At 44.1% G+C, this 25077-nt stretch overlaps 1 protein-coding gene across 1 annotated transcript in view; it reads left to right on the top strand.

Annotated features, from left to right (window-relative positions):
* ATG16L2 (autophagy related 16 like 2) overlaps positions 1-25077 on the top strand; it is a 134091-nt gene that overhangs the window by 55852 nt on the left and 53162 nt on the right. Inside the window, exons 5-10 of the mRNA XM_082244580.1 lie at positions 94-336; positions 3477-3542; positions 6523-6625; positions 8711-8766; positions 19968-20076; positions 20435-20540. Coding sequence (XP_082100706.1) covers positions 94-336; positions 3477-3542; positions 6523-6625; positions 8711-8766; positions 19968-20076; positions 20435-20540 — 683 coding nt within the window. The remainder of the gene's footprint in view (positions 1-93; positions 337-3476; positions 3543-6522; positions 6626-8710; positions 8767-19967; positions 20077-20434; positions 20541-25077) is intronic.

Raw genomic sequence — 25077 nt, 5'->3', positions numbered from 1 at the left:
GATGTGAATAGGCTCTTAAAGAAATGAAAAGTACATAAGGTTGGGTGTTTTCTTTGGAGTGCCTGACCATATTTTCGGTCTTCCTCTGAGCAGGAAAGCTGAGCTCTTAGATGAGATGGAGGCACGTCGGCTGCAGCGGCAGTGTCTGGAGGAGGAGGAGGTCTGCCTTGTCTGCGACAACGCCGACCTGAAGGAGAAGTATGACATCCTGCTGTCCCGACGCCTCTGGATGGAGCAGGAGCTGCAAGATAAGGAGATCGAGCAGCGGGATCTGATCGAGAGCATGACCAAGAAGAAGGCTATGCAGGCAGAGCAGCAGAACAACCTGAATGAGAGGTGAGAGCGGAGCGCACCTGGGCGTTTTACTAAGCCAAATTGGCCAAGAAACAACAGTGGAGAGTGGGAGTGGGGGGGGGCAGGATGGGAAAAGAGAGTGGGGCAAGCAGGATTTTCTTGGTACTGTCAAAGAACATGGACAATTAAATAAAATCAAGGATTTCCATTACAAATAGTATGATAAAAAGAAATAGGACAATCAGTAGTACATTACATATTCATAAAAATTGGTCAGTTCAAGAGGCTCAATTGCAGTGACACCGCTTTACCTGTGCCGTAGCAATACAACATGTCTCGGGGTTCAAGCCTGCAGTTGGGCCACACTCAACATGTTTCACGGCTGAAGCCGCTTCTTCAGGAGTTTGATACTCATGGTCGAGCTCCTGAAGAAGCGGCTTCGGCGGCGAAACATGTCGATTGTGGCCCAACAAGAAATTAATGTCTCATGGCGGAAAAAAACAGGGACCTCAAAAAAATTGATACACTGTGCCTCGTCCTATAGATAGATAGGAAATTGTATAGGAATGTGGCCCAACTGCTGGCCTGAACCCGGAGACATGTTATATTGTTACAACATACCTGCCCCACTCCCTTTTCCCATCCTGTTCCCCCCTCTCCCCTGTTGTTTCTAGGCTAATTCGACTTAGTAAGTCTATTATGATAGAGGGTGAAGGTACCTTCTTTACACAATATTTTTAAGGAGCACTGACTATCTACCTTCTTAAAGTGTAACCGGCACAAATCTGGGCAAGCTTGACTAGGGGCCAAGATGTCAAAGTGACAATCGCAAAAAATTAAAAAACTTGAACTTGTCCTTGTGGTTTATGAAGAAGCACGGGGGAAGTATTGGGGTTATGGTAGAGGCATGGGTGAAGTGTTGGAGTTATGGGGGAGACATGGGTGAAGTGTTGGAGTTATGGGGGAGGCATAGGTGAAGTGTTGGGGTATGGGGGAGGCATGGGTGAAGTGTTGGGGTATGGGGGAGGCATGGGTGAAGTGTTGAAGTTATGGGGGAGGCATGGGTGAAGTGTTGGGGTATGGGGGAGGCATGGGTGAAGTGTTGAAGTTATGGGGGAGGCATGGGTGAAGTGTTGGGGTATGGGGGAGGCATGGGTGAAGTGTTGGAGTTATGGGGGAGGCATGGGTGAAGTGTCGGAGTTATGGGGGAGGCATGGGTGAAGTGTCGGAGTTATGGGGGAGGCATGGGTGAAGTGTCGGAGTTATGGGGGAGGCATGGGTGAAGTGTTGGAGTTAAGCTTGACTAGGGGCCAAGATGTCAAAGTGACAATCGCAAAAAATTAAAAAACTTGAACTTGTCCTTGTGGTTTATGAAGAAGCACGGGGGAAGTATTGGGGTTATGGTAGAGGCATGGGTGAAGTGTTGGAGTTATGGGGGAGACATGGGTGAAGTGTTGGAGTTATGGGGGAGGCATAGGTGAAGTGTTGGGGTATGGGGGAGGCATGGGTGAAGTGTTGGAGTAGGGGGGAGGCATGGGTGAAGTGTTGAAGTTATGGATGAGGCATGGGTGAAGTGTTGGGGTATGGGGGAGGCATGGGTGAAGTGTTGAAGTTATGGGGGAGGCATGGGTGAAGTGTTGGGGTATGGGGGAGGCATGGGTGAAGTGTTGGAGTTATGGGGGAGGCATGGGTGAAGTGTCGGAGTTATGGGGGAGGCATGGTGAAGTGTTGGGGTATGGGGGAGGCATGGGTGAAGTGTTGAAGTTATGGGGGAGGCATGGGTGAAGTGTTGGAGTATGGGGGAGGCATGGGTGAAGTGTTGAAGTTATGGGGGAGACATGGGTGAAGTGTTGGAGTTATGGGGGAGGCATAGGTGAAGTGTTGGGGTATGGGGGAGGCATGGGTGAAGTGTTGGGGTATGGGGGAGGCATGGGTGAAGTGTTGAAGTTATGGGGGAGGCATGGGTGAAGTGTTGGGGTTATGGGGGAGACACAGGTGAAGTGTTGGGGTTATGGGGGAGACACAGGTGAAGTGTTGGGGTTATTATTGAAGCACATGTGAAGTGTTGGGGTTATAGGGGACACTTACATAACGTGTTGGGGTTATTACGGAAGCACAGGTGACATGTTGAGGTTATGGGGGAGACACAGATGAAGTGCTGGGGTAATAAGGGGAGAACAGATGAAGTGTTTTTAGAGAAGCACAGGTGAAGTGTTTGATTATGGGGAGGGAATCAGTGAAGTACTGGGTTTATGGGGGGGGGGGCACAGATAAAGTGTTGGGGTAAAAAGGGGGAGCACAGGTGAAGTGTTGGGGTTATAGGGGACACACACATGAAGTGTTGGGGTTATAGGGGACACACACTCATGAAGTATTGGGGTTATTAGAGAAGCACAGATGAAGTGTTGGGGTTATGGGGGAGACACAGATGAAGTGTTGCGGTTATGGGGAGACACAGATGAAGTGTTGGGGTTAAGGGGGAGACACACATGAAGTGTTGGGGTTATTACGGAAGTACAGGTGGCATGTTGAGGCTATGGGGGAGACACAGATGAAGTGTTGCGGTTATGGGGGAGACACAGATGAAGTGTTGGGGTTATTATGGAAGCACAGGTGACATGTTGAGGTTATGGGGAGACACAGATGAAGTGTTGGGGTAATTAGGGGAGAACAGATGAAGTGTTTTTAGAGAAGCACAGGTGAAGTATTGGGGAGAACAGATGAAGTGTTGGGTCATGGGGGAGGAAATCGGTAAAGTGTTGGGTTTATGGGAGAAACACTGGTGAAGTGTTGGGATAAGTGGGTGGGTGGGGGGGTCACAGGTGAAGGGGGCTATGCAGATAGCACAGGTGAAGTTATGTGGAAGGCATAGTTGAAGTATTGTAATAATTGGGGGGGGGGGGGATTCTTCTCACAAGCTGCCATTGGATGAAGAACTCTCCCTCCAGCAGCTCTCCCAGCCCCCGCTGTGCCTGATGTGTACCACCTGCCATCTTGCCACTCAGAGAGTTGAGTTCAGTATCCTGGTTTTCCCCGGATCTCTGACCGAACGCCGGAAAGTTCCCAGCTATGACTCTCTGTCAGTTACATTGTTCAGGTTGTACAGCGTTCCTTGTGTCATTTTTTTATGCCAAGATAAACTTTATTATTTTTATGGGTGAGATCTGTTTGGTGTTTTGTAGGCGGTGGAAAGAGATGTGGACTCGCACAGTCAAAAAAGCGTTAACAAAAACGCTTAGTGCTGAAGGGTAAGTCCTCGCGGCCTCGCTGCCGGTGATTTTTTTTTCCTCTCTTTGCTGCATCCTGAGTATTTTTCGGGATAATTTAATATTTATTCTCTCTGGATTAATGTTAATGTTGGCGGTGAGACTGATTTTTTCTTTTATGTTTCTTTGTTCTGCGCCATACGATGAACTCCCTACTTTTTGCTTTGCAGAGACGCTAAAGACGATTCGCAGATTTTGTTATCCTCGTGCTGGCTGCACCCCATTCCTGCTATATCTGTCATACTGTAAGACTCCTCCCTCTATGTTGCTGGCCACACCCCATTCCCATTATCTGTCATACTGTAAGACTCCTCCCTTTATGTTGCTGGCCACACCCCATTCTCATTATCTGTCATACTGTAATAGTCCTTCTATGTTGCTGGTCACACCCCATTCCCATTATCTGTTATATTGTAAGACTCCTCGCTCTATGCGCTGCTGGCCACACACTATTCCCGCTATAATTGTTATTATCTAAGATTCCTCACCTTCAGCACTGCAGGCCACACCCCATCCCACCCTATACTGTAAGACTCCTCCCCCTCCGCACTACTGGCCACACCATCCCCATTATCTATCATACTGTAAGACTCCTCCCTCTATGTTGCTGGTCACACCCCATTCCAATTATCTGTCATACTGTAAGACTCCTCCTTCTACGTTGCTGGCCACACCCCATTCCCATCATCTGTCATACTGTAAGACTCCTCCTTCTACGTTGCTGGTCACACCCCATTCCCATTATCTGTCATACTGTAAGACTCCTCCTTCTACGTTGCTGGCCACACCCTATTCCCATTATCTGTCATACTGTAAGACTCCTCCTTCTACGTTGCTGGCCACACCCTATTCCCATTATCTGTCATACTGTAAGACTCCTCCTTCTATGTTGCTGGTCACACCCCATTCCCATTATCTGTCATACTGTAAGACTCCTCCTTCTATGTTGCTGGTCACACCCCATTCCCATTATCTGTCATACTGTAAGACTCCTCCTTCTACGTTGCTGGCCACACCCTATTCCCATTATCTGTCATACTGTAAGACTCCTCCTTCTATGTTGCTGGTCACACCCCATTCCCATTATCTGTCATACTGTAAGACTCCTCCTTCTACGTTGCTGGCCACACCCTATTCCCATTATCTGTCATACTGTAAGACTCCTCCTTCTATGTTGCTGGTCACACCCCATTCCCATTATCTGTCATACTGTAAGACTCCTCGTTCTATGTTGCTGGCCACACCCTATTCCCATTATCTGTCATACTGTAAGACTCCTCCTTCTATGTTGCTGGTCACACCCCATTCCCATTATCTGTCATACTGTAAGACTCCTCCTTCTACGTTGCTGGCCACACCCTATTCCCATTATCTGTCATACTGTAAGACTCCTCCCTCTATGTTGCTGTTCACACCCCATTCCCATCTGTCATACTGTAAGACTCCTCCTTCTATGTTGATGGCCACACCCTATTCCTATTATCTGTCATATTGTAAGACTCCTCCCTCTCTGCACTGCTGGCCACACCCTTTTCCCGCTTTAGTTATTATCTTAGATTCCTCCCCTTCAGCACTGCAGGCCACACCCCATTCCCACCCTATACTGTAAGACCCCTCCCCCTCCGCACTGCTGGCCACACCCATTCTTGCTATATCTGTAATACTGGAAGACTCCTCCCCTCTGTAACACTTCCCACACCCCATTCCTCTTATATCTGTAATACTGTAGGACTCCACCCCATCAGTACTGCTGGCCACACCCCATTTTGTTTGATCTGTCATACTGTATGACTCCTCCCCGCTGACCAAACCCCATTTATGCTACATTTGTAATACTGTAAGGCTCCTCCCCCTGTAATGCTTATCACACCCCATTCCTGTTATGTCTGCAATACTGTAAGACTCCACCCCTTCAGTACGGCTGACCACACCCTATTCCTAATATGTCTGTCATACTGTGAGGCTCCGCCCCTTCAGTACTGCTGGTCACATCCCATTCCTTTTTTCTGTCATATTGTTAGACTCCTCCCTTCTGACCACACCCCATTTCTGCTACATCTGTAATATTGTGAGAACCCCAGCCCATCTGCACTATTGACCACACCCCATTCTTGTTATATCTGTAATACGGGAAGACTCCACCCCTTTCAGTACTGCTGACCACACCCCATTACTGCTTTATCTGTCATACTGTAAGACTCCTCCCCCTCAGAACTTCTGGCTACACCTCCTTGCTGCTATATCTGTAATATTGTAAGACTCCTCCCCCTCGGCACTGCTGACCACACCCTATTTGCATTATATGTCATATTGTAATACTCCGCACTGCTGGCCGCACCCCTCTTTGCACCTTCTGCTGTTTCTTGTCTAATATCGGGAACCTAGGAGTACATTCCGTGTACTCAGCTGTAGTATCAGATCAGTAACCCCTTCACATAGGGGCCCCAACCAATCCGAGATTTCCATTGTTCTTGAATATTGTATATTTTTCAGTTCCATTTAGTACACACAGAAGAACACCCAATCAGATTAAGGACAACCCTGACCTCAGATTATGCAGTTCTGTGTGTAGTGTCAGTTAGAGAGAGACGGTCTGCAAGTAAGCAGTTGTTGCCGGCTCCCCCAGCACTGTGTGTTGAAGACCATCTTACAGCTCACTGAGGGAAGATCATTGGGGGCCACCTGAGATGTCTCTGCACAACCGAAAGAGAAACCCTAATTATGGAGTTCTAAATCCCACCAAATCCGTGACCATCCCCATTTTGTTTCCCTAAATGAAATAAATAGCAAGAAACCACAAAATCCAGTGTGATTGTCGCTCACAGTCCAGTCACTGCATGTTTGAGGGGTGGCACTTTGTCACTGGGGTGGTGTTTGGTGAAGGAGCCAATGACAAAAACTATCTACACCCCTTTATTTCAGTAGCAGATTTGTTGAATTGTAACAATTCCCAATTTTGCAGAGACATCCGGCAGCATCGCTCTTCTGATTCGCTGGATTCCAGGAGTCTGGATTGGTCCGGGAGCCTGGAAGGGGAGAAGCTGCAGCCAAGGAAGAACAGGCAAGTGTCTTCTTTATCTCCACTCTGGTGATCTACCCTCCAGGTGCTGAGAAACCTTTGTCCTCAAGGTGCCGAAAGACCTCTGCCCCTGAGGGGCCGCAAGACCTCTGCCCTCGAGGTACCGCAAGACCTCTGCCCTCGAGGTACCGCAAGACCTCTGCCCTCGAGGTACCGCAAGACCTCTGCCCTCGAGGTACCGCAAGACCTCTGCCCTCGAGGTACCGGAAGACATCTGCCTTCAAGGTGCTGAAAGGCCTCTTTCCTGGAGGTGCTGAAAGGCCTCTGCCCTGGAGGTGCTGAAAGGCCTCTGCCCTGGAGGTGCTGAAAGGCCTCTGGCCCCATGGTGCTGAAAGACCTCTGCCCCCATGGTGCTGAAAGACCTCTGCCCCCATGGTGTTGAAAGATCTCTGCCCCAATGGTGCTGAAAGATCTCTGCCCCTGTGGTGCTGAAAGATCTCTGGCCCCGTGGTGCTGAAAGACCTCTGCCCCCATGGTGCTGAGAGACCTCTGCCCCCATGGTGCTGAGAGACCTCTGCCCCCATGGTGCTGAAAGATCTCTGCCCCCATGGTGCTGAAAGACCTCTGCCCCCATTGTGCTGAAAGACCTCTGCCCCCATGGTGTTGAAAGATCTCTGTCCCATGGTGCTGAAAGATCTCTGCCCCCATGGAGCTGAAAGATCTCTGCCCCCATGGTGCTGAAAGACCTCTGCCCCCATGGTGCTGAAAGACCTCTGCCCCCATGGTGCTGAAAGACCTCTGCCCCCATGGTGCTGAAAGACCTCTGCCCCCATGGTGCTGAAAGACCTCTGCCCCCATGGTGTTGAAAGATCTCTGTCCCATGGTGTTGAAAGATCTCTGCCCCCATGGAGCTGAAAGATCTCTGCCCCCATGGAGCTGAAAGACCTCTGCCCCCATGGTGCTGAAAGACCTCTGCCCCCATGGTGCTGAAAGACCTCTGCCCCCATGGTGCTGAAAGACCTCTGCCCCCCATGGTGCTGAAAGACCTCTGCCCCCATGGTGCTGAAAGACCTCTGCCCCCATGGTGCTGAAAGACCCCTGCCTCCATGGTTCTGAAAGACCTCTGCCCCTATGGTTCTGAAAGACCTCTGCCCCCATTGTGCGGAAAGACCTCTGCCCGCACGGTGCCTAAAGACTGATGCCCCCAAAGTCCTGAAAGGCCATTGCACTGGAGGTTCTGCAAAACCTCTGCCCCCTAGGTGCCGAAAGACTTCTGCCCCCCCCCCCCCGGTTGCCGAAAGACCTCTGCCCTCGAAGGTGCTGCAAAACCTCTGCCCCTGAGGTGCTGAAACCCCCTCCCCTAGGCACTGAAGACCTCAGAGAATGTTCCTCAGAAATTGCTGGTAAATGCTTGTACGCCCGGAGTCTCCACCCAACCCTACCCAGTCTTAGCCTTCTTATGGGCAGAGGTGGTCAGCCATCTGGAACAGAGATGGATTAAGGCAAACAGAGGCCCTAGGCAAAGTATTATCACTGGCCCCCTACATATCCCGGCAACTGCAGTCAAAGGAGGTACGCAGCTTTGACCCAACTGCGCTATCCACCTAGTTTACTGCAAGACAATGATTGTTGTAGCTGGCCCCCATGGACCTCAAATGGGCCCCAGGTTCCTACCTAGGTTGCCTTCAGAATTGGGAAGTAGCCATCGATTGGACAGGTTAGCTATCCTTCCCCGATTATTTGGTGCTGTCCCTGTGGTTACATTTCCCAGACAGTGCCTGTCTGTACTGCTCTGCTAACCAAACTTCAGCTTTAAAGGATTTGTATATTTTCAATGTCATCTTTGAAGCTTTATGAAAGGCCTTCTGTTTGTTTTTCCCCAACATTTTGCATTGGTTCATGCCCCTCGTGGCAGTGCCCAGCTTTCCATGCCTTTTTGACAGTAGTTTGCCTGAAAACGGACAGAATTTACTAACCAAATTTACCCAATATAGACTTCGGTGGGATTCGCCGAAATATGAGAAAAATGAAGCCAGGTAGATTTGCTCATCCCTACCGCTCCCTAGACCCTTGCTCTGTTCTTCTCAATCTGCTCCACTCTGAACAGTAACTGTCTCCTTTCAGGTCGCAGTCTATGATCGCATTAGGTTCCTCTAGATTCCTGGGAGCAGTCAGAAATTTGTTTGAGTGAGTACAACTTTATTTATCCCCGTTTTTATATGTGAAATTCCATTTTTTTTTTTTTTTTTATCTGTAATTTATTTTATTTATGTAAAATGTATTTTATATACATTTTATTAAACCTAAAACTTTGATTAAACATAACATTTCTTTTATATACATTTAAAATTTAATTTTTAATTTCATTTATCTGACAACCATATGTATCTCTTTAGATATAACATGTCTATTTCTAAAGCATTTTTTTGTAATTTATTTTATAAATTAATTACATTTTTTATATAAAATTGTTTATATATACAAATTGTTTATATATACAATGCCTATTTATAATGCATTTTTTTTGTAATTTATTTTATTTATGTAAATTTTTTTTTATATACATTTTATTAAACATAAAACTTTAATTAAACATAATATTTTTTAATATACATTTAAAATTAAATTTTAATGTCATTTATCTGACACCATATGTATCTCTTTAGATATAAAATGCCTATTTATAATGCATTTTTTTTGTAATGTATTTTATTTATATAAAATGTATTTTATATACATTTTATTAAACCTAGAACTTTAAACATAATATTTATTTTATATACATTTAAAATTAAATGTTAATGTCATTTATCTGACACCATATATATATCTCTTTAGATATAAAATGCCTATTTATAATGCATTTTTTTGTAATTTATTTTATTTATGTAAATTTTTTTTATATACATTTTATTAACATAAAACTGTAATTAAACATAATATTTCTTTTATATACATTTAAAATTAAATGTTAATGTAATTTATCTGACACCATATGTATCTCTTTAGATATAAAATGCCTATTTATAATGCATTTTTTTTTGTAATTTATTTTATTTATGTAAAATGTATTTTATATACATTTTATTAAACCTAAAACTTTAAACATAATATTTCTTTTATATACATTTAAAATTAAATGTTAATGTCATTTATCTGACACCATATATATCTCTTTAGATATAAAATGCCTGTTTATAATGCATTTTTTTGTAATTTATTTTATTTATGTAAATTTTTTTTATATACATTTTATTAAACCTAAAACTTTAATTAAACATAACATTTCTTTTATATACATCTAAAATTTAATTTTAATGCCATTTATCTTACAACCATATGTATCTCTTTAGATATAAAATTTCTATTTCTAATGCATTTTTTTTGTAATTTATTTTATAAATTAATTACATTTTTTATATAAAATTGTTTATATATACAAATTGTTTATATATACAATGCCTATTTATAATGCATTTTTTTTGTAATTTATTTTATTTATGTAAATTTTTTATATACATTTTATTAAACATAAAACTTTAATTAAACATAATATTTCTTTTATATACGTTTAAAATTAAATGTTAATGTAGTTTATCTGACACCATATATATCTCTTTAGATATAAAATGCCTATTTATAATGCATTTTTTTTTTTGTAATGTATTTTATTTATGTAAAATGTATTTTATATACATTTTATTAAACCTAGAACTTTAAACATAATTTTATATACATTTTATTAAACAAAAAACAAATTAAACATAATATTTTTTAATATACATTTAAAATAAAATTTTAATGTCATTTATCTGACACCATATGTATCTCTTTAGATATAAAATGCCTATTTCTAATGCATTTTTTTTTGTAATTTATTTTATTTATGTAAAATGTATTTTATATACATTTTATTAAACATAAAACTTTAAACATAATATTTATTTTATATACGTTTAAAATTAAATGTTAATGTAATTTATCTGACACCATATATATCTCCTTTAGATATAAAATGCCTATTTATAATGCATTTTTTTTTTGTAATTTATTTTATTTATTTTGTATTTTATATACATTTTATTAAACATAAAACTTTAATTAAACATAATATTTTTTAATATACATTAAAAATTTAATTTTAATGCCATTTATCTGACACCATATGTATCTCTTTAGATATAAAATTTCTATTTCTAATGCATTTTTTTTTTGTAATTTATTTTATAAATGAATTACATTTTTTTAAATAAAATTGTTTATATAAAATTAATCAAGTGGTTGTAAACCTTTACCTATACCTAATAAAGTGACTGGCCTCAGGTGATACACAGAGATCACACAAATCCCCTTTTTTTTTGTAATTTATTTTACAACCACATTTATCTCTTTAGATATAAAATGTCTATTTGTAATGGAGTTTTTTTTTTTTTATTTATAATTTATTTGAATGTATGTTAAATACATTTTTATTTAAAAAAATGTTTTAAAAAAATAAAATACATTTTATATATATTTTAAATTAAATTTTATTGTAATTTATTTTACAACCGTATTTAACTCTTTATATATAAAATGCCTGTTTTGTAATGCAACTTGCAATTTTATATATAAAATGTATTTTATGTACATTTTATTAAATATAAAAATGTTATAAAACATAACATTTATTTTGTATATATTTAAATTTTATTTTGTTGTAATTTATTTTACAACCCTATTTATTTGTTTAGATACTGTATAAAATCCTTATTTTTAATTAGGTACTCCTATTTGTAATTTTATTTAAAATGTATTTATAAAATTATTTTATTTTAATTTATTTTATTTATATAAAATGCTTATTTGTAATGCAGTCTATTTGTATTACATGATTTGTAATGCAGTAAAATAACATGCTGGGTGTGGCTTATAGGTGGAGTCTTATCTGAACTCGGCAGATCAAGCCTTAAAGGGGAATTCTGGTTGTTTTTCAGTTTTTACTTATTTATTTATTTATTTATTTATTTTTTAGTTTTTACTTATATAGTCATGGAAAAAAAAATTATACACACTATAGAAAAGGTGAACTTTGCCTTCATTTAAACAGTGACCACAGGTAAAGGGGATACACTTGAAAAAAAAAATGCAAAAAAAAACCTTTATTGAACAAAAATATCAATAGAAATAATGGTGTACTGTGGAAAAAAGTAAGTACACCCTTGTCTTTCTTCAGAAGCTGTTATTTCCCCCGTAGCGGAAACTACTTCTTGTAATTTTGTATAATTGCTCTCCAGGCTTTTTCATCGCTGTACCCTAACCTTGATGTACTGGACATGCATGGACAGCCTGGAATGTGATCTTCCAGTCTAGCTGTTAAGTTAGGATCTTCTGGCCTTCAACTCCCTCTGTCAAGAAGGCCTTCTGTCCTTAGGACATAATCAGCTCCTCATGGTACATGGTGTCCGTTCCTGATGGTAATCCTTGACCTGATCACCGGTCAGCCAGAACCAGCTCTAGATTTCCTCTACCTGGATGAGGTCCTGGATCCTCAGTATCTCTTGGACTATCTAGCTATCTCTTAACCACTTAAGCCCCGGAAGATTTTACCCCCTTTCTGACCAGGGCCTATTTTGCGATTCGGCACTGCGTGACTTTAACAGACAATTGCGCGGTCATGCGGCGCTGTACCCAAACGAATTTGACGTCCTTTTTTTTCCCCCACAAACAGAGCTTTCTTTTGGTGGTATTTGATCACCTGTGCGATTTTTTTTGATCATGCGCTATAAACAAAAAAAGAGCGGCAATTTTGCAAAAATAACAATATTTTTCACATTTTTTTTTTATGAAATTCCCCCCAAAAAAATGTAAAAATCAACATTTTTTAACATTTTAGGCCAATTTGTTTTCTGCTACATATGTTTGGTAAAAAAAAAAATCGCAATAAGCGTATTTTGATTGGTTTGCGCAAAGGTTATTGCGTTTACTAACTAAGGGAAAGATTTTTGTCATTTTTGTTGTTTTTGTTTTTAACGTGTAATGGCGGCGATCTGCGATTTTTTTTTTTTTTTTGCGGGACTGCGACATAGCGGCGGACAGATCGGACCCTTGACTGACATTTTTGACACTTTTGGGGGTACCAATGACATTACTGCAGTAATCAGTGCTATACATATGCACTGTTACTGTAAAAAATGACACTGGCAGGGAAGGGGTTAACTTTATTGGAGAGGGAGGGGTTAAGTGTGTCCCTAGGGGCGTGCTTCTAACTGTGATTGGACGTGGCTGTGTGTGTAACAGCATAGATCAACAGTCCTACATAGCAGGACCGTATGATCTGTGCTTTTACACAGGGGAGAATGACAGGCGGCTTTGTTTACATTAGCCACCTGCCTTTCTCCCTCTCCACCGACGACTGCGAGTGACCGGTGGACATCGGGTCGGCCGGTCAGATACGCGGGCTTCTTAGTGAACGAGCGGGGGCGGGAGCGCGCCTCCGGCGGCGCGTGCTCGCCCCCTATTGGCTCCCAGGGTAGTGACGTACCGGTACGTCACTTTGCCTGGGAAGAGCTGAGGCGGCAAGTGGTTAAAGCAGGGATCTTCAAGCTACGGCCCTCCAGTTGTTCAGGAACTAGAACTCCCATCATGCCTAGTCATATCTGTGAATGTCAGAGTTTTACAATTCCTCATGGGATATGTAGTTTCCCAAAACCTGGAGGGCCGTAGTTTGAGGATCCCTGTCTTAAAACATTGGCCTTTTACGTTTCGGCCTAGTGCCCACTCCTGGCATCCCCACTTTGGGATCCCCAGGTAAATTCCTGTAAAGTGAGTCAGCTTTATGGATCCTGGAAGTCAAGATTTTCCCCCAAGGACCTAACTCCTGCAAGATCTCTGAATCTGGCCTAGCTGGGTTCCAGGTCTTGCAGCCACCTGTTGTCGGTGGGTGAGGGGGTTGAACTTGAAGTAGCTCACACATTGTCTAGCTCCCTTGTCCTTAGAACCTCCTCTCAGGATGGCCTCCTGGTGTTCTGTGGTTTACCTAATTTTTTCAGCTCCCCTCTCTGAAGTTGGGGGTTTGATTTCTGAGCAGGCTTGCAGTCCTATATCTGGAGACCAGGTAGTCCCTGTCGTACCCATTAAGCCTCTTCAGGTGATTAAGGTTGCTTCTTCCTACGGATAGACCGATATGGTTTTTCCAGGGGCGATACCGATATTTTGGTCACAACGTATCGGTATCAGCCGATATGGGCCGATGTTCTGCACATTCAATCACACATCCAATGCAGAGTGACCAGTGCCTCCATCCAATACAGAGTGACCAGTGCCCCCATCCAATGCAGAGTGACCAGTGCCCCCATCCAATGCAGAGTGAACAGTGCCCCCATCCAATGCAGAGTGACCAGTGCCCCCGCCCAATGCAGAGTGACCAGTGCCCCCGTCCAATGCAGAGTGACCAGTGCCCCCGTCCAATACAGAGTGACCAGTGCCCCCGTCCAATGCAGAGTGAACAGTGCCCCCGTCCAATGCAGAGTGACCAGTGCCCCCGTCCAATGCAGAGTGACCAGTGCCCTCGTCCAATGCAGAGTGACCAGTGCCCCTCGTCCAATGCAGAGTGACCAGTGCCCCTCGTCCAATGCAGAGTGACCAGTGCCCCTCGTCCAATGCAGAGTGACCAGTGCCCCTCGTCCAATGCAGAGTGACCAGTGCCCCTCGTCCAATGCAGAGTGACCAGTGCCCCTCGTCCAATGCAGAGTGACCAGTGCCCCTCGTCCAATGCAGAGTGACCAGTGCCCCTCGTCCAATGCAGAGTGACCAGTGCCCCTCGTCCAATGCAGAGTGACCAGTGCCCCTCGTCCAATGCAGAGTGACCAGTGCCCCTCGTCCAATGCAGAGTGACCAGTGCCCCCTGTCCAATGCAGAGTGAACAGTGCCCCCGTCCAATGCAGAGTGAACAGTGCCCCCGTCCAATGCAGAGTGACCAGTGCCCTCGTCCAATGCAGAGTGACCAGTGCCCCTCGTCCAATGCAGAGTGACCAGTGCCCCTCGTCCAATGCAGAGTGACCAGTGCCCCTCGTCCAATGCAGAGTGACCAGTGCCCCTCGTCCAATGCAGAGTGACCAGTGCCCCTCGTCCAATGCAGAGTGACCAGTGCCCCTCGTCCAATGCAGAGTGACCAGTGCCCCTCGTCCAATGCAGAGTGACCAGTGCCCCTCGTCCAATGCAGAGTGACCAGTGCCCCTCGTCCAATGCAGAGTGACCAGTGCCCCCTGTCCAATGCAGAGTGACCAGTGCCCCCTGTCCAATGCAGAGTGACCAGTGCCCCTCGTCCAATGCAGAGTGACCAGTGCCCCCATCCAATGCAGAGTGACCAGTGCATGGGGATTAGAGCGCCGCTTGATTACACAGAGCAGGGTTCTTCTGCTTACCCAGCACGGGAGCTGTCATACGAAGTCCCGCCTCCTGGACCAGCTCCTATGATAGACATCACCAGTATGACAGCGCCTGCGCCGGGTAAGCGGAAGAACCCTGCTCTGTGTAGACAGGCGGCGCTATAATCCCCATCCCTCCTTCCCCTCTGGAGGCAGCGCTACCTTAAGAAGATATCAGTCATATTGGCCAAGTTTGTGGCCGATACTTTCAGAAAAGTGAATATCGGCCGCCGATTATCAGCCAAACCGATAATTGGTCGATCCCTACTTCTTCCTCCCATACAAGGGACATGTTACTACCTGGAGTAGCTCTATTTGCTGGACTACCATCCCTTCATTCTGAAAAAACAGTTAGATCCAGGTCAGGGATCCTTCATTGATTAGGTTTCCTGCTTCAGAATATGCTGAACACCATATTGATATTGTGGTACCTTCCCTTTAGGGAAGTACGCCCTGCAACAGGGAAAGTGCCTGACCTCTGAATGGGACATTGCTGAGAGCATTAGTCACTCTTGCACTGTCCTCCTGGAGGACATACCGATTAAATCTTAGTTTCCTAGTGTCTGCACCAAAGGGAGCTGTTTGCACACTTGAGGACACCTCAGGTCCTATGCAGTGACCAGGGACCATCCTTGGAGGGCCATTTTCCTCCCCAGATTGTCAGCAGGTAAGGCACCCTGGCTTCCTGCTTCACATACTTGTGCTGGAGGCAGAGTGTGTCCATTGGATTTCTTGGGATCTCTTCACTTGGAATTAATCGTATCAGCAGTCTTCTAGAGAAGGTCCTTCAAAAGCCTTCTTTGCCCTGCCCTCAATTGGGCAAATGCACTTAACCTTTCTGCTAGGTTTCCTTTCCCATATTCCAAAGCTGTTTAAGCTTCGTTCGGACATTCGGGGGTCAGAAGCTTCCTAGACCCATGACTGTGGCGAAGGTTAGGCAGGAACTGGAGTATGGAGTATTCTTTTACACATTCCACTGTTATCTTAGGATGTCGGAGAGGATGTTTTAGTTTTATCTCTGGTGTGTCTTGGTGGTGATTCCCATCTCACCAGCCTAGGGCTCTGGTCTATCTTTTTTGTATGCCTGTCCTTGTAAAGGTGGCTTCCTTGTACCAATCTTCCTTCAATCACAATGACTTTGTGGGATAAATTCCTTGGGTTTTAGTGGCCTCCTTGGTCACTTTATGCCCTTGTTGGGTGCTTGGTTGTACTGTTGCTGTACATTCCCTGGTTTACCTCACTTAGCGAGGTTGGTTGCCCAGTTAGACAACCCCTTTCTGTCACGTAGTTCCATCCACATATTCCTAATGGTTAGGTATGTCAGGCTTTGGGCCTTCCCATCCAGACCAGTTGTTCTTTCCTGCCTGAACCTAATTCCTAATTTTTAGTACTAGGTTCCTTTTGGGACATTTTCTGCCAGGGATTGTTCTCCTTGTCTTTTTTTTTTTTTTCTGTTGACCTCATTGTTCCACCTGTATTTTGGTGGATTCTGGTTGCCCTTCCTCTCGCTGGGTTAGTTTCAATATCTTCTTCCATGTGGAGTCATTCCCCTCTGGTAATGACATTTTCTCTTCTGGTCCAGTGGATTTCTCCATTATGGTCAGGTTGATCACCTCATCCTTTCAGATTTTGGGCAATGGTCCTCCATGGGGCTCCTGAGCTGTGCGCAGTCCCCAGTCCTCTAATGAAGCCTGTTAAGTTTTTTTGCTGTGTTGTCCACCCCACATTTGGATTTATTGTGGACGTGGAAAGATTAACGTCCCACTTTTTAAGGAAAAACTTGTTTCTGTGGTTTTTGGGGATGATGCCGATGAGAATCTAGTAAAGAACCCATGTTCGGCACCCCACATCAGTTACATATCTTGTAATTGTGGATGTCCCACCCATATCTGAATTCCTGTCCATTAATGGATGAGAAAGAAAATGGTATCTTTTATAGTTAATGTAAAATCTATTTCATGGCGTCCATTGAGGGACATGGGTCCCATCACTCCGGAGGATTTCTTGGGATCTCTTCACTTGGAATTAGTTCAAACGGCCGCCTCCTGGGTAAGGTCCTTCCAATGACTTTCCTTTCCCTTTCATCTAGGTTTCCTTTCCCTCATTCCAATACTTTTATGCTTTGTTGAACCATGGGGGGTCAGCAGCTTACTAGACCCACGGCTGTGGTAAAGGTTAAGCAGGAACTGCTGTATTCTTTTACAGGTTCCAGTATTACTTTAGGATATCAGAGAGGATTTTTAAGTTTTATCTTAGCTGTCTCTTGGTGGTTCCCATCTCAGTAGCCTTAGAGCTGTGGCCTAACTTTCTTGTAAGCCTGTCCCTGTAAAGGTGGCTTCCTTGTATCAATCTTCCTTAAATTACAATAAGTTTTTGGGATCAATCCTCAGGGTTATAATGGCCACAGGTTATTTCATGTTCTTGTTGGGTGCTGGATTGCACTCTTGCTGTACAATCCTTGGTTTACCTCACTAGCGAGGTTGGTTGCCCATGTAGGCAACCCCCTTTGGTCACGTAGTTCTATCCCTATGTTCTTAATGTCTAGGAATGTCAGGCCTTGGGCCTTCCCATGGAGACCAGTTGTTCTTTTCTGCCTGAACCTGTTTGTTAGTACTAAGTTCCCTTTTGGATTGTTTTCTTTTAGGGATTGTGCTCATTATTTTATTCTGTGGACCACATCTCCCATGCTTAGGAGTTTGTCATTGTTCCACCTGTTTTTTGGTGGATTCCGGTTGCTCGGCTTCTCGTCGGCTCAGTTCCTGTATTTCCATCTGGTGATGACCTTTTCCATCTTGTTCTAGTGAATCTCTCCCTTCTGGTCAGGTTGTCCAGTTCCCCTTATCTGGTTGGTCATTCTTTCAGATTTTGCGCAATGGTCCTCCATGTGGCTCCTTTTGCATGCAGTCCCCAGACCTTTGAAGCCTGTTAACAGTTTTGCCCAGGTGGATGTCCCACCTATATCTGAATTTATGTCCATCAATGAATGAGAAAGAAAACGGGATCTTTTGTAGTTACTGTAAAATCCATTTCATTGAGTCCATTGAGGAACACGGGTCCCACCACTCCAGAGAATTTCTTGGGATCTCTTCACTTGGAATTAGTCGGCAGCCTCCGGGGGGGAAGATCCTTCAGATGGCTTCCTTTGCCCTTTCAGATAGGTTTCCTTTCCTTCATTCCAAGGCTATATATGCTTTGTTGAACCATGGGAGGTCAGGAGCTTCCTAGAACTTTGGCTATGGTTAAGGTTAGGCAGGAACTGCTATATTCTTTTACAGGTTCCATTGTTACCTTAGGATATCAGAGAGTATGTTTTAGTTTTATCCTTGGTGTCTCATGGTGGTTTCCATCTAACCAGCCTCTGGGCTGTGTCTAGCTTTATTTTATTCCTATCCCTGTGATAGTGACTTTCTTGTAAAATTTTTCCTACAATTACATTGACGTTTTGGGATCAATCCCCTGGGTTATAGTGGCCTCATGGGTCACCTCACACCCTAGTTAGGTGTTGGGTTGGACTCTTGCTTTACATTCCTGGGTTTACCTCACTTTGGAAGATTGTTTGCCTGGCTTGGCAGCCCCCTTTAGTCACGTAATTCTATCTCTATATTCCTAAGGATTAGAGACCAGTTGTTCTTTCCTGCCTGAACCTGTTTTGTATGGTACTACGTTTCCTTTGGGGGTCGTTATCTTCTAGGGATTGTGCTCATTGTTTTATTCTGTTGATTGCATCTCCAATGCTTGGGAGTTTTGTCATTGTTCCACCTGTTTTTTGGTGGATTCTGGTTACTCGGCTTCTCATAGTCTCAATTCCTGTTTTTCGCTCTGGTGATGACCTTTTCCTTCCAGGTCTGGCAGATCTCTCCCTTCCAGTTGGGTTGTCCAGTTCCCCTTGTCTGGTTCGGGAGGTGGGGGGTTTCACCTCATTGATTCAGATTGTGGGTGTTGGTTCCTGGGCAGCAGGCAGTCCCCACTCCTCTAGTGCCTGTTTTTCGCTCTGGTGATGACCTTTTCCATCCAGGTCTGGCAGAATTCTCTCTTCCAGTTGGGTTGTCCAGTTCCCCTTGTCTGGTTTGGGAGGTGGGGGGTTTCACCTCATTCATTTAGATTGTGGGTGTTGGTTCCTGGGCAGCAGGCAGTCCCCACTCCTCTAGTGCCTGTTTTTCGCTCTGGTGATGACCTTTTCCATCCAGGTCTGGCAGATCTCTCCCTTCCAGTTGGGTTGTCCAGTTCCCCTTGTCTGGTTTGGGAGGTGGGGGGTTTCACCTCATTCATTCAGATTGTGGGTGTTGGTTCCTGGGCAGCAGGCAGTCCCCACTCCTCTAGTGAAGCCTATTAGTGTTTTTTTTCTGTGTTAGCCATTCCACCAGCATCTGGATTCCTGTCCCTCGATGGACGAGAAATAAAATGGGATATTTGTACTTACCCTAAAATCAATTTCATGGCGTCCATTGAGAGATACATGTCCCACCACTCTGCGTTTGGAAACAGACCCTCGTTGAGGCTGATTGAGATAAACTGAACCAGTCATGGAGGTAATAAGACATTGATGACCTTCATGGCTTTCTCTGTCACCGGCAAAGTCCATGCATCAGCATTTCTGACCTCACTTGCTGCATGCTTCTTCCAGGCTAATGTCAAGATGTCACCATTTTTCATCCCCCGTATTTCTTTCCTGAAAAGTTTATTTTAAACTGGAATGATTCCGACACATCCTAATATACAGATGGCCATCACCAATTCTATATGTGGAATACAGTAATCAAACTATGGAACAGCAAATACATAATTAGATCCCATCAAATATTGCATTCACTGGCTGCATGCTTCCTACCTACAGAACATAGATATCCTAATGGATATAAGAAGCCAGAACATTACCAGACTCTACCTATAACTGCAATCTTGCTTTCTGGTTGGGGGTACCCTTTGAAATTCTTTATCTGTGTCCCTTATCAGTTTGATAATTCCATCCTCTGTGCGTAGTTTAAATTTCAGGAAAGATCGGACAGATTGCGATATGGAAGAGCGCTGGTATCACCCGCCCTCGGTGTGCGTCTCATGTAGTCCACCTAGGAGAGCGCTCTACAGTAAGGTGAGTCTTCATTGATGTGCTGTCTGGCATTTCCATGGAGCCCCGGCTCTGTGAGGGTGCACTGCTAGTGATTTGGGTAGCATTGTGTGCAGTAGGTTCTCCGAGCTTCCCTATGCAATGCAGGTAAATCATGGCTGGTGGGAGGGGTTGGCAGGGTGCTGTACATAGCTTCTTGAAAACATAACAGCATCTGGCATCAGTACTCCTCTCCTCAGCCCTGATACAAGCAGTGAGGTAGCTCTTGGAGGAGTTTGTAAATTTTAAAATGCCTTGTAGTACTGGGGGTCCTTGGTCTGAGCCCCAGCCAAGGAAAAAAAATGGTATAGAAATAATATGTTACAAATAATCTCTGTTCCAGGAAATCCATGATTCCGAGATCCATGCGGTCAAATTTAGCCCCAATTCCAGGATGGTGGCCACCGGAGGAGCAGACCGAATGGTGAAGATTTGGTATATCGTTGGAGGTACATCTCTACTCTTCTTCTAAATTGGACCTTGAAGACATCGCCTTTGATTTAATATGCAGCATTACTGTGACTGATCAATAATTTGTATTTAGAAATGATGAGGATCAATAGGTTGTTGCATTGATTTTTCTCAGCCAAGTGGCTCTAGAACCTGCCTCCCACCACCGGCACCTGTGGTGGTTCCTGGGGTCTCCCGTCTTTCTGTGGAGCCCAGGACTGTGGTAAAGTACTCCAAAGTTGAGGGCAGGATAAGCTCTCCTGCAGCTAATGAACCCGGAAGCAGAATGTATTTTGTCACTTCCTGGTTCACTGCTTCCATTTCTCGGATATTGCAGCTGGGCAAGTTTGATTAGCTGCAGTGGAGGACAGGGGAGACATTGGGAGTCTAGTAAACATCTAATGTCTCCATAAAGAGGACCTTTCACTTGTCCATGCTATCACATAAGGGGCCTGTTAGCCCCATAAAAAAATTAAAAGTACTCCCCTCACCCTCATACCCACCCTAATATAAATGCGTATGAAGGCTGCACACATGTATGGAAACCTAAATTTCACCAAACTTGGTGAAGTATAACTTAGAACGTTGAAGCGAGAGCAATAACTCTAGCGCCATAGTTCATGGTTAACACTAAATTGCTAAGGCGTGACGTGTTTGGTATCTACTTACTCAACGCGACCGCATCTTTTATACCCTACGAAAATTGGATGATATATTGTGTTTGTGTGCACTAAAATTCATTTTTAGTGTATTCATTCCTTAAAATGTGCTTAAAAAAAGCCGATGAAATACCGTGAAGCATTAAAAAACGACTGCGACTGCCACCATTTTATTCCCCAGGGCCTTTGTTTTCAGGAAATATATAATTGTTTTAGGAGGGTTTTACAGTAAATTCTAGTAAAATAAAATGCAGATGTGTGTGAAACAATAAATAATTGCCACAGTAGACAATTAAATACAGTGTATTTCCATGTTTGCAGACAGACTTGAGAACCCCCCCCCCCCCGCTATATGTTTGTGTTCCAAAATCCACAACTAAAATAATCTTAAAAAACGATTTCTTACCTTTTTCTGTGTTTCTTTGGAGCAGGATTATATACACTGCTCAAAAAATTGAAGGAACACTTTTTAACCACTTAAGCCCCAGAAGATTTTACCCCCTTCCTGACCAGGGGGTATTTTGCGATTCGGCACTGCGTGACTTTAACGGACAATTGCGCGGTCGTGCGACGCTGTATCTAAACAAATTTGGCGTCCTTTTTTTCCCACCAACAGAGCTTTCTCTTGGTGGTATTTGATCACCTGTGCGATTTTTTGATCATGCGCTATAAACAAAAAAAGAGCGTAAATTTTGCAAAAATAGCAATATTTTTCACATTTTTTTATATGAAATCCCCCCCCAAAAAAAATGTAAAAATCTAAATTTTTTAACGTTTTCGGCCAATTTGTTTTATGCTACCTATGTTTGGTAAAAAAAATTGCAAAAAGCGTATTTTGATTGGTTTGCGCAAAAGTTATCGCGTTTACTAACAAAGGGAAAGATTTTTGTCATTTTTGTTGTTTTTTTTTTTAACGCGTAATGGCGGCGATCTGCGATTTTTTTTTTGCGGTACTGCGACATTGCGGCGGACAGATCGGACCCTTGACTGACATTTTTGACACTTTTAGGGTTACCAGTGACATTTCTACAGTAATCCGTGCTATACATATGCACTGTTACTGTAAAAATACACTGGCAGTGAAGGGGTTAACTTTTTTTGAAAGGGCGGAGCTATGTGTGTCCCTAGGGGCGTGCTTTCTACTGTGATTGGCTGTGGCTACTAGTGTTTGAACAGTGATCAACGGTTCTACATAGTAGAACCGTATGATCATCTGTCATATACAGGGGAGAATGACAGGCAGCTTGTTTACACAAGCTGCCTGCCTTTCTCCCTCTCCCCCGACGATCGCAGAGTGGCCGGCGGACATCGGGTCCGCCGGTCACACGCGCGGGGGGGGTGCGTGACCGCGCGGGAGTGGGAGCGCGCCTCCGGGGGCGCGCGCTCACTCCCTAAACCCTCACAGGCTAGCGACGTAGACCTACGTCACTTTGCCTGTGAGGGGCTGACTGCCGACGTAGATCGGCGTTAGGCAGTCGGCAAGTGGTTAATCAAGAGTATAGCATCAAGTCAATTAAACTCCTGGGATATTGATCTGGTCAGTTAGGTAGCAGAGGGGGTTGGTTATCAGTTTCAGCTGCTTTGGTGTTAATGAAATTAACAGGTGCACTAGATGGGCAACAATGAGACAACCTCCAAAACCGGAATGGTTTTACAGGTGGAGGCCACTGACATTTTTTCTCCCCTACTCATCTTTTCTGACTGTTTTTGCATTTGGCTGGGGTCGGTGTCACTACTGGTAGCATGAGGCCATACCTGGACCCTATAGAGGTTGCAAAGGCAGTCCAACTCCTCCAGGATGGCACATCAATACGTGCCATTACCTGAAGGTTTGCTGTGTCTCCCAGCACAGTCTCAATGGAATGGAGGAGATTCCAAGAGATAGGCAGTTACTCTAGGAGAGCTGGACAGGACCGTAGAAGATGCCTTAATGATCTCACAAGATACAAACAAAAGTGCCTCTCATAGTGCAGTATTTTCACAACCGTTTATTAAAGAATAAGAGAGCAGCTTACATTTCAGCAGAGTGGCAGCAGCGTATCTGTGTGTAGTGTCACTGGCGTGATTCCGTTTCCAACCAAAACCCCCATGATTGGGGAGGACGGCGGCCATCTTTTTGGTTGGAAACGGAATCACGCCAGTGACACTACACACAGATACGCTGCTGCCACTCTGCTGAAATGTAAGCTGCTCTCTTATTCTTTAATAAACGGTTGTGAAAATACTGCACTATGAGAGGCACTTTTGTTCGTATCTTGTGAGATCATTAAGGCAGACCAGTGGCTCGAGATGAAATGCAGGAAGTGAAGAAATTGGTGCTTCAGACCGTTGTTTTATAGCTTCTTACCATCTGCTGCTTATGACCTTTTGGTCTATTGATCCGGTAAGGGTATTTTGAAGACCTTCTTTGGTGTCGGATCTATTGCACCCCTTGTTGCATTTTCAGGACTGTCGGTGTGGTCTAGTACTGTCACGTGGATATTTATTACCTTATTTGGACTTTATTGGTTTATCCTTCTGATTAGCGCTACATCTCTTATTACATTTTCATTTTAGATTATTTCAGAATCCTTTGTGTAGCTGCTTATGCAATTAATCTATGATTTATTCAAATTTTTATATATGGTGTACAGCGTAGCAAACTTTTATTTTATTCTAAATGAGTGGAGCCTCTATAGATCCTGTAGTAGGCAGTTCTGAGTGGGTGGAGCCTCTATAGACCTTTTGTAGTAGGCAGTTTTGAGTGGGTGGAGCCTTTATAGACCTTGTAGGGTATTCTGACTGAGTAGAGCCTCTATAGACCTTGTAGTAGGCAGTTCTGAGTGGGTGGAGCCTTTATAGACCTTGTAGTGGTAGATTCTGAGTGGGTATAGCCTCTGTAGACCTTGCAGACGTTGGTTCTGAGCGGGTGGAGCCTCTAAAGACCTTGCAGTGGTTGGTTCTGAGTGGGTGGAACCTCTATAGACCTGGTAGTAGGCAGTCCTGAGTATGCAGGGCCTCTAAAGATCTTGTAATAGGCAATTCTGAGTGGGGAGAGCCTTTATAGACCTTGTAGGCTATTCTGACTGAGTAGAGCCTCTATAGACCTTGTAGTAGGCAGTTCTGAGTGGGTACAGCCTCCATAGACCTTGTAGTAGGCAGTTTTGAGTGGGTACAGCCTCCATAGACCTTGTAGTAGGCAGTTTTGAGTGGGTGGAGCCTTTATAGACCTTACAGTGGTTGGGTCTGAGTGGGCAGAACCTGTATAGACCTTGTAGTAGGCAGTCCTGAGCAGGTAGGGCCTCTAAAGATCTTGTAGTGGGTAGTTCTGAGTGGGTAGAGCCTCTATAGACTTTGTAGTAGGCAGTCCTGAGTAGGTAGGGCCTCTAAAGGTCTTGTAGTGGGTAGTTCTGAGTGGGTAGAGCCTCTATAGACTTTGTAGTAGGCAGTCCTGAGTAGGTAGGGCCTCTAAAGGTCTTGTAGTAGGCAGTTCTGAGTAGTTTGAGTCTCTATTGACCTTGAAGTAGGCGGTTCTGAGAGGGTAAAGCCACTATAGGCCTTGTAGTGGTTGGTTCTGAGTGGGTGGAACCTCTCTACACCTTGTAGTAGGTGGTTCTGTTCTGAGTGGGTGGAGCCTCTATATTAGACCTTGTAGTAGGCAGTTCTGAGGGCGTATAGCCACTATAGACCTTGCACAACGTGGCACCAAAATTTATAGTGTACAGTCTGGTCACTGGGAGAGGTGAGACTGTGGAAATACTTCCCCTGGTCTGCAGCAGACTGATGACATCATCTCTGCCTAGGTAAAGTCACTGACTGGAGCTCCAGGACAACTTTTTAATAATAAAAGGCAGAGCTTTTCTGAAAAATTATACTGTTGCTGTATATGGTGACTTGT

This window comes from Pelophylax lessonae (genome assembly GCF_965119305.1).
Source record: "Pelophylax lessonae genome assembly, chromosome: 2".
Classification (NCBI taxonomy): domain Eukaryota; kingdom Metazoa; phylum Chordata; class Amphibia; order Anura; family Ranidae; genus Pelophylax; species Pelophylax lessonae.
The sequence above is the reverse complement of the archived record's forward strand: the minus strand, read 5'-3'. Positions and strand labels throughout refer to the sequence as shown.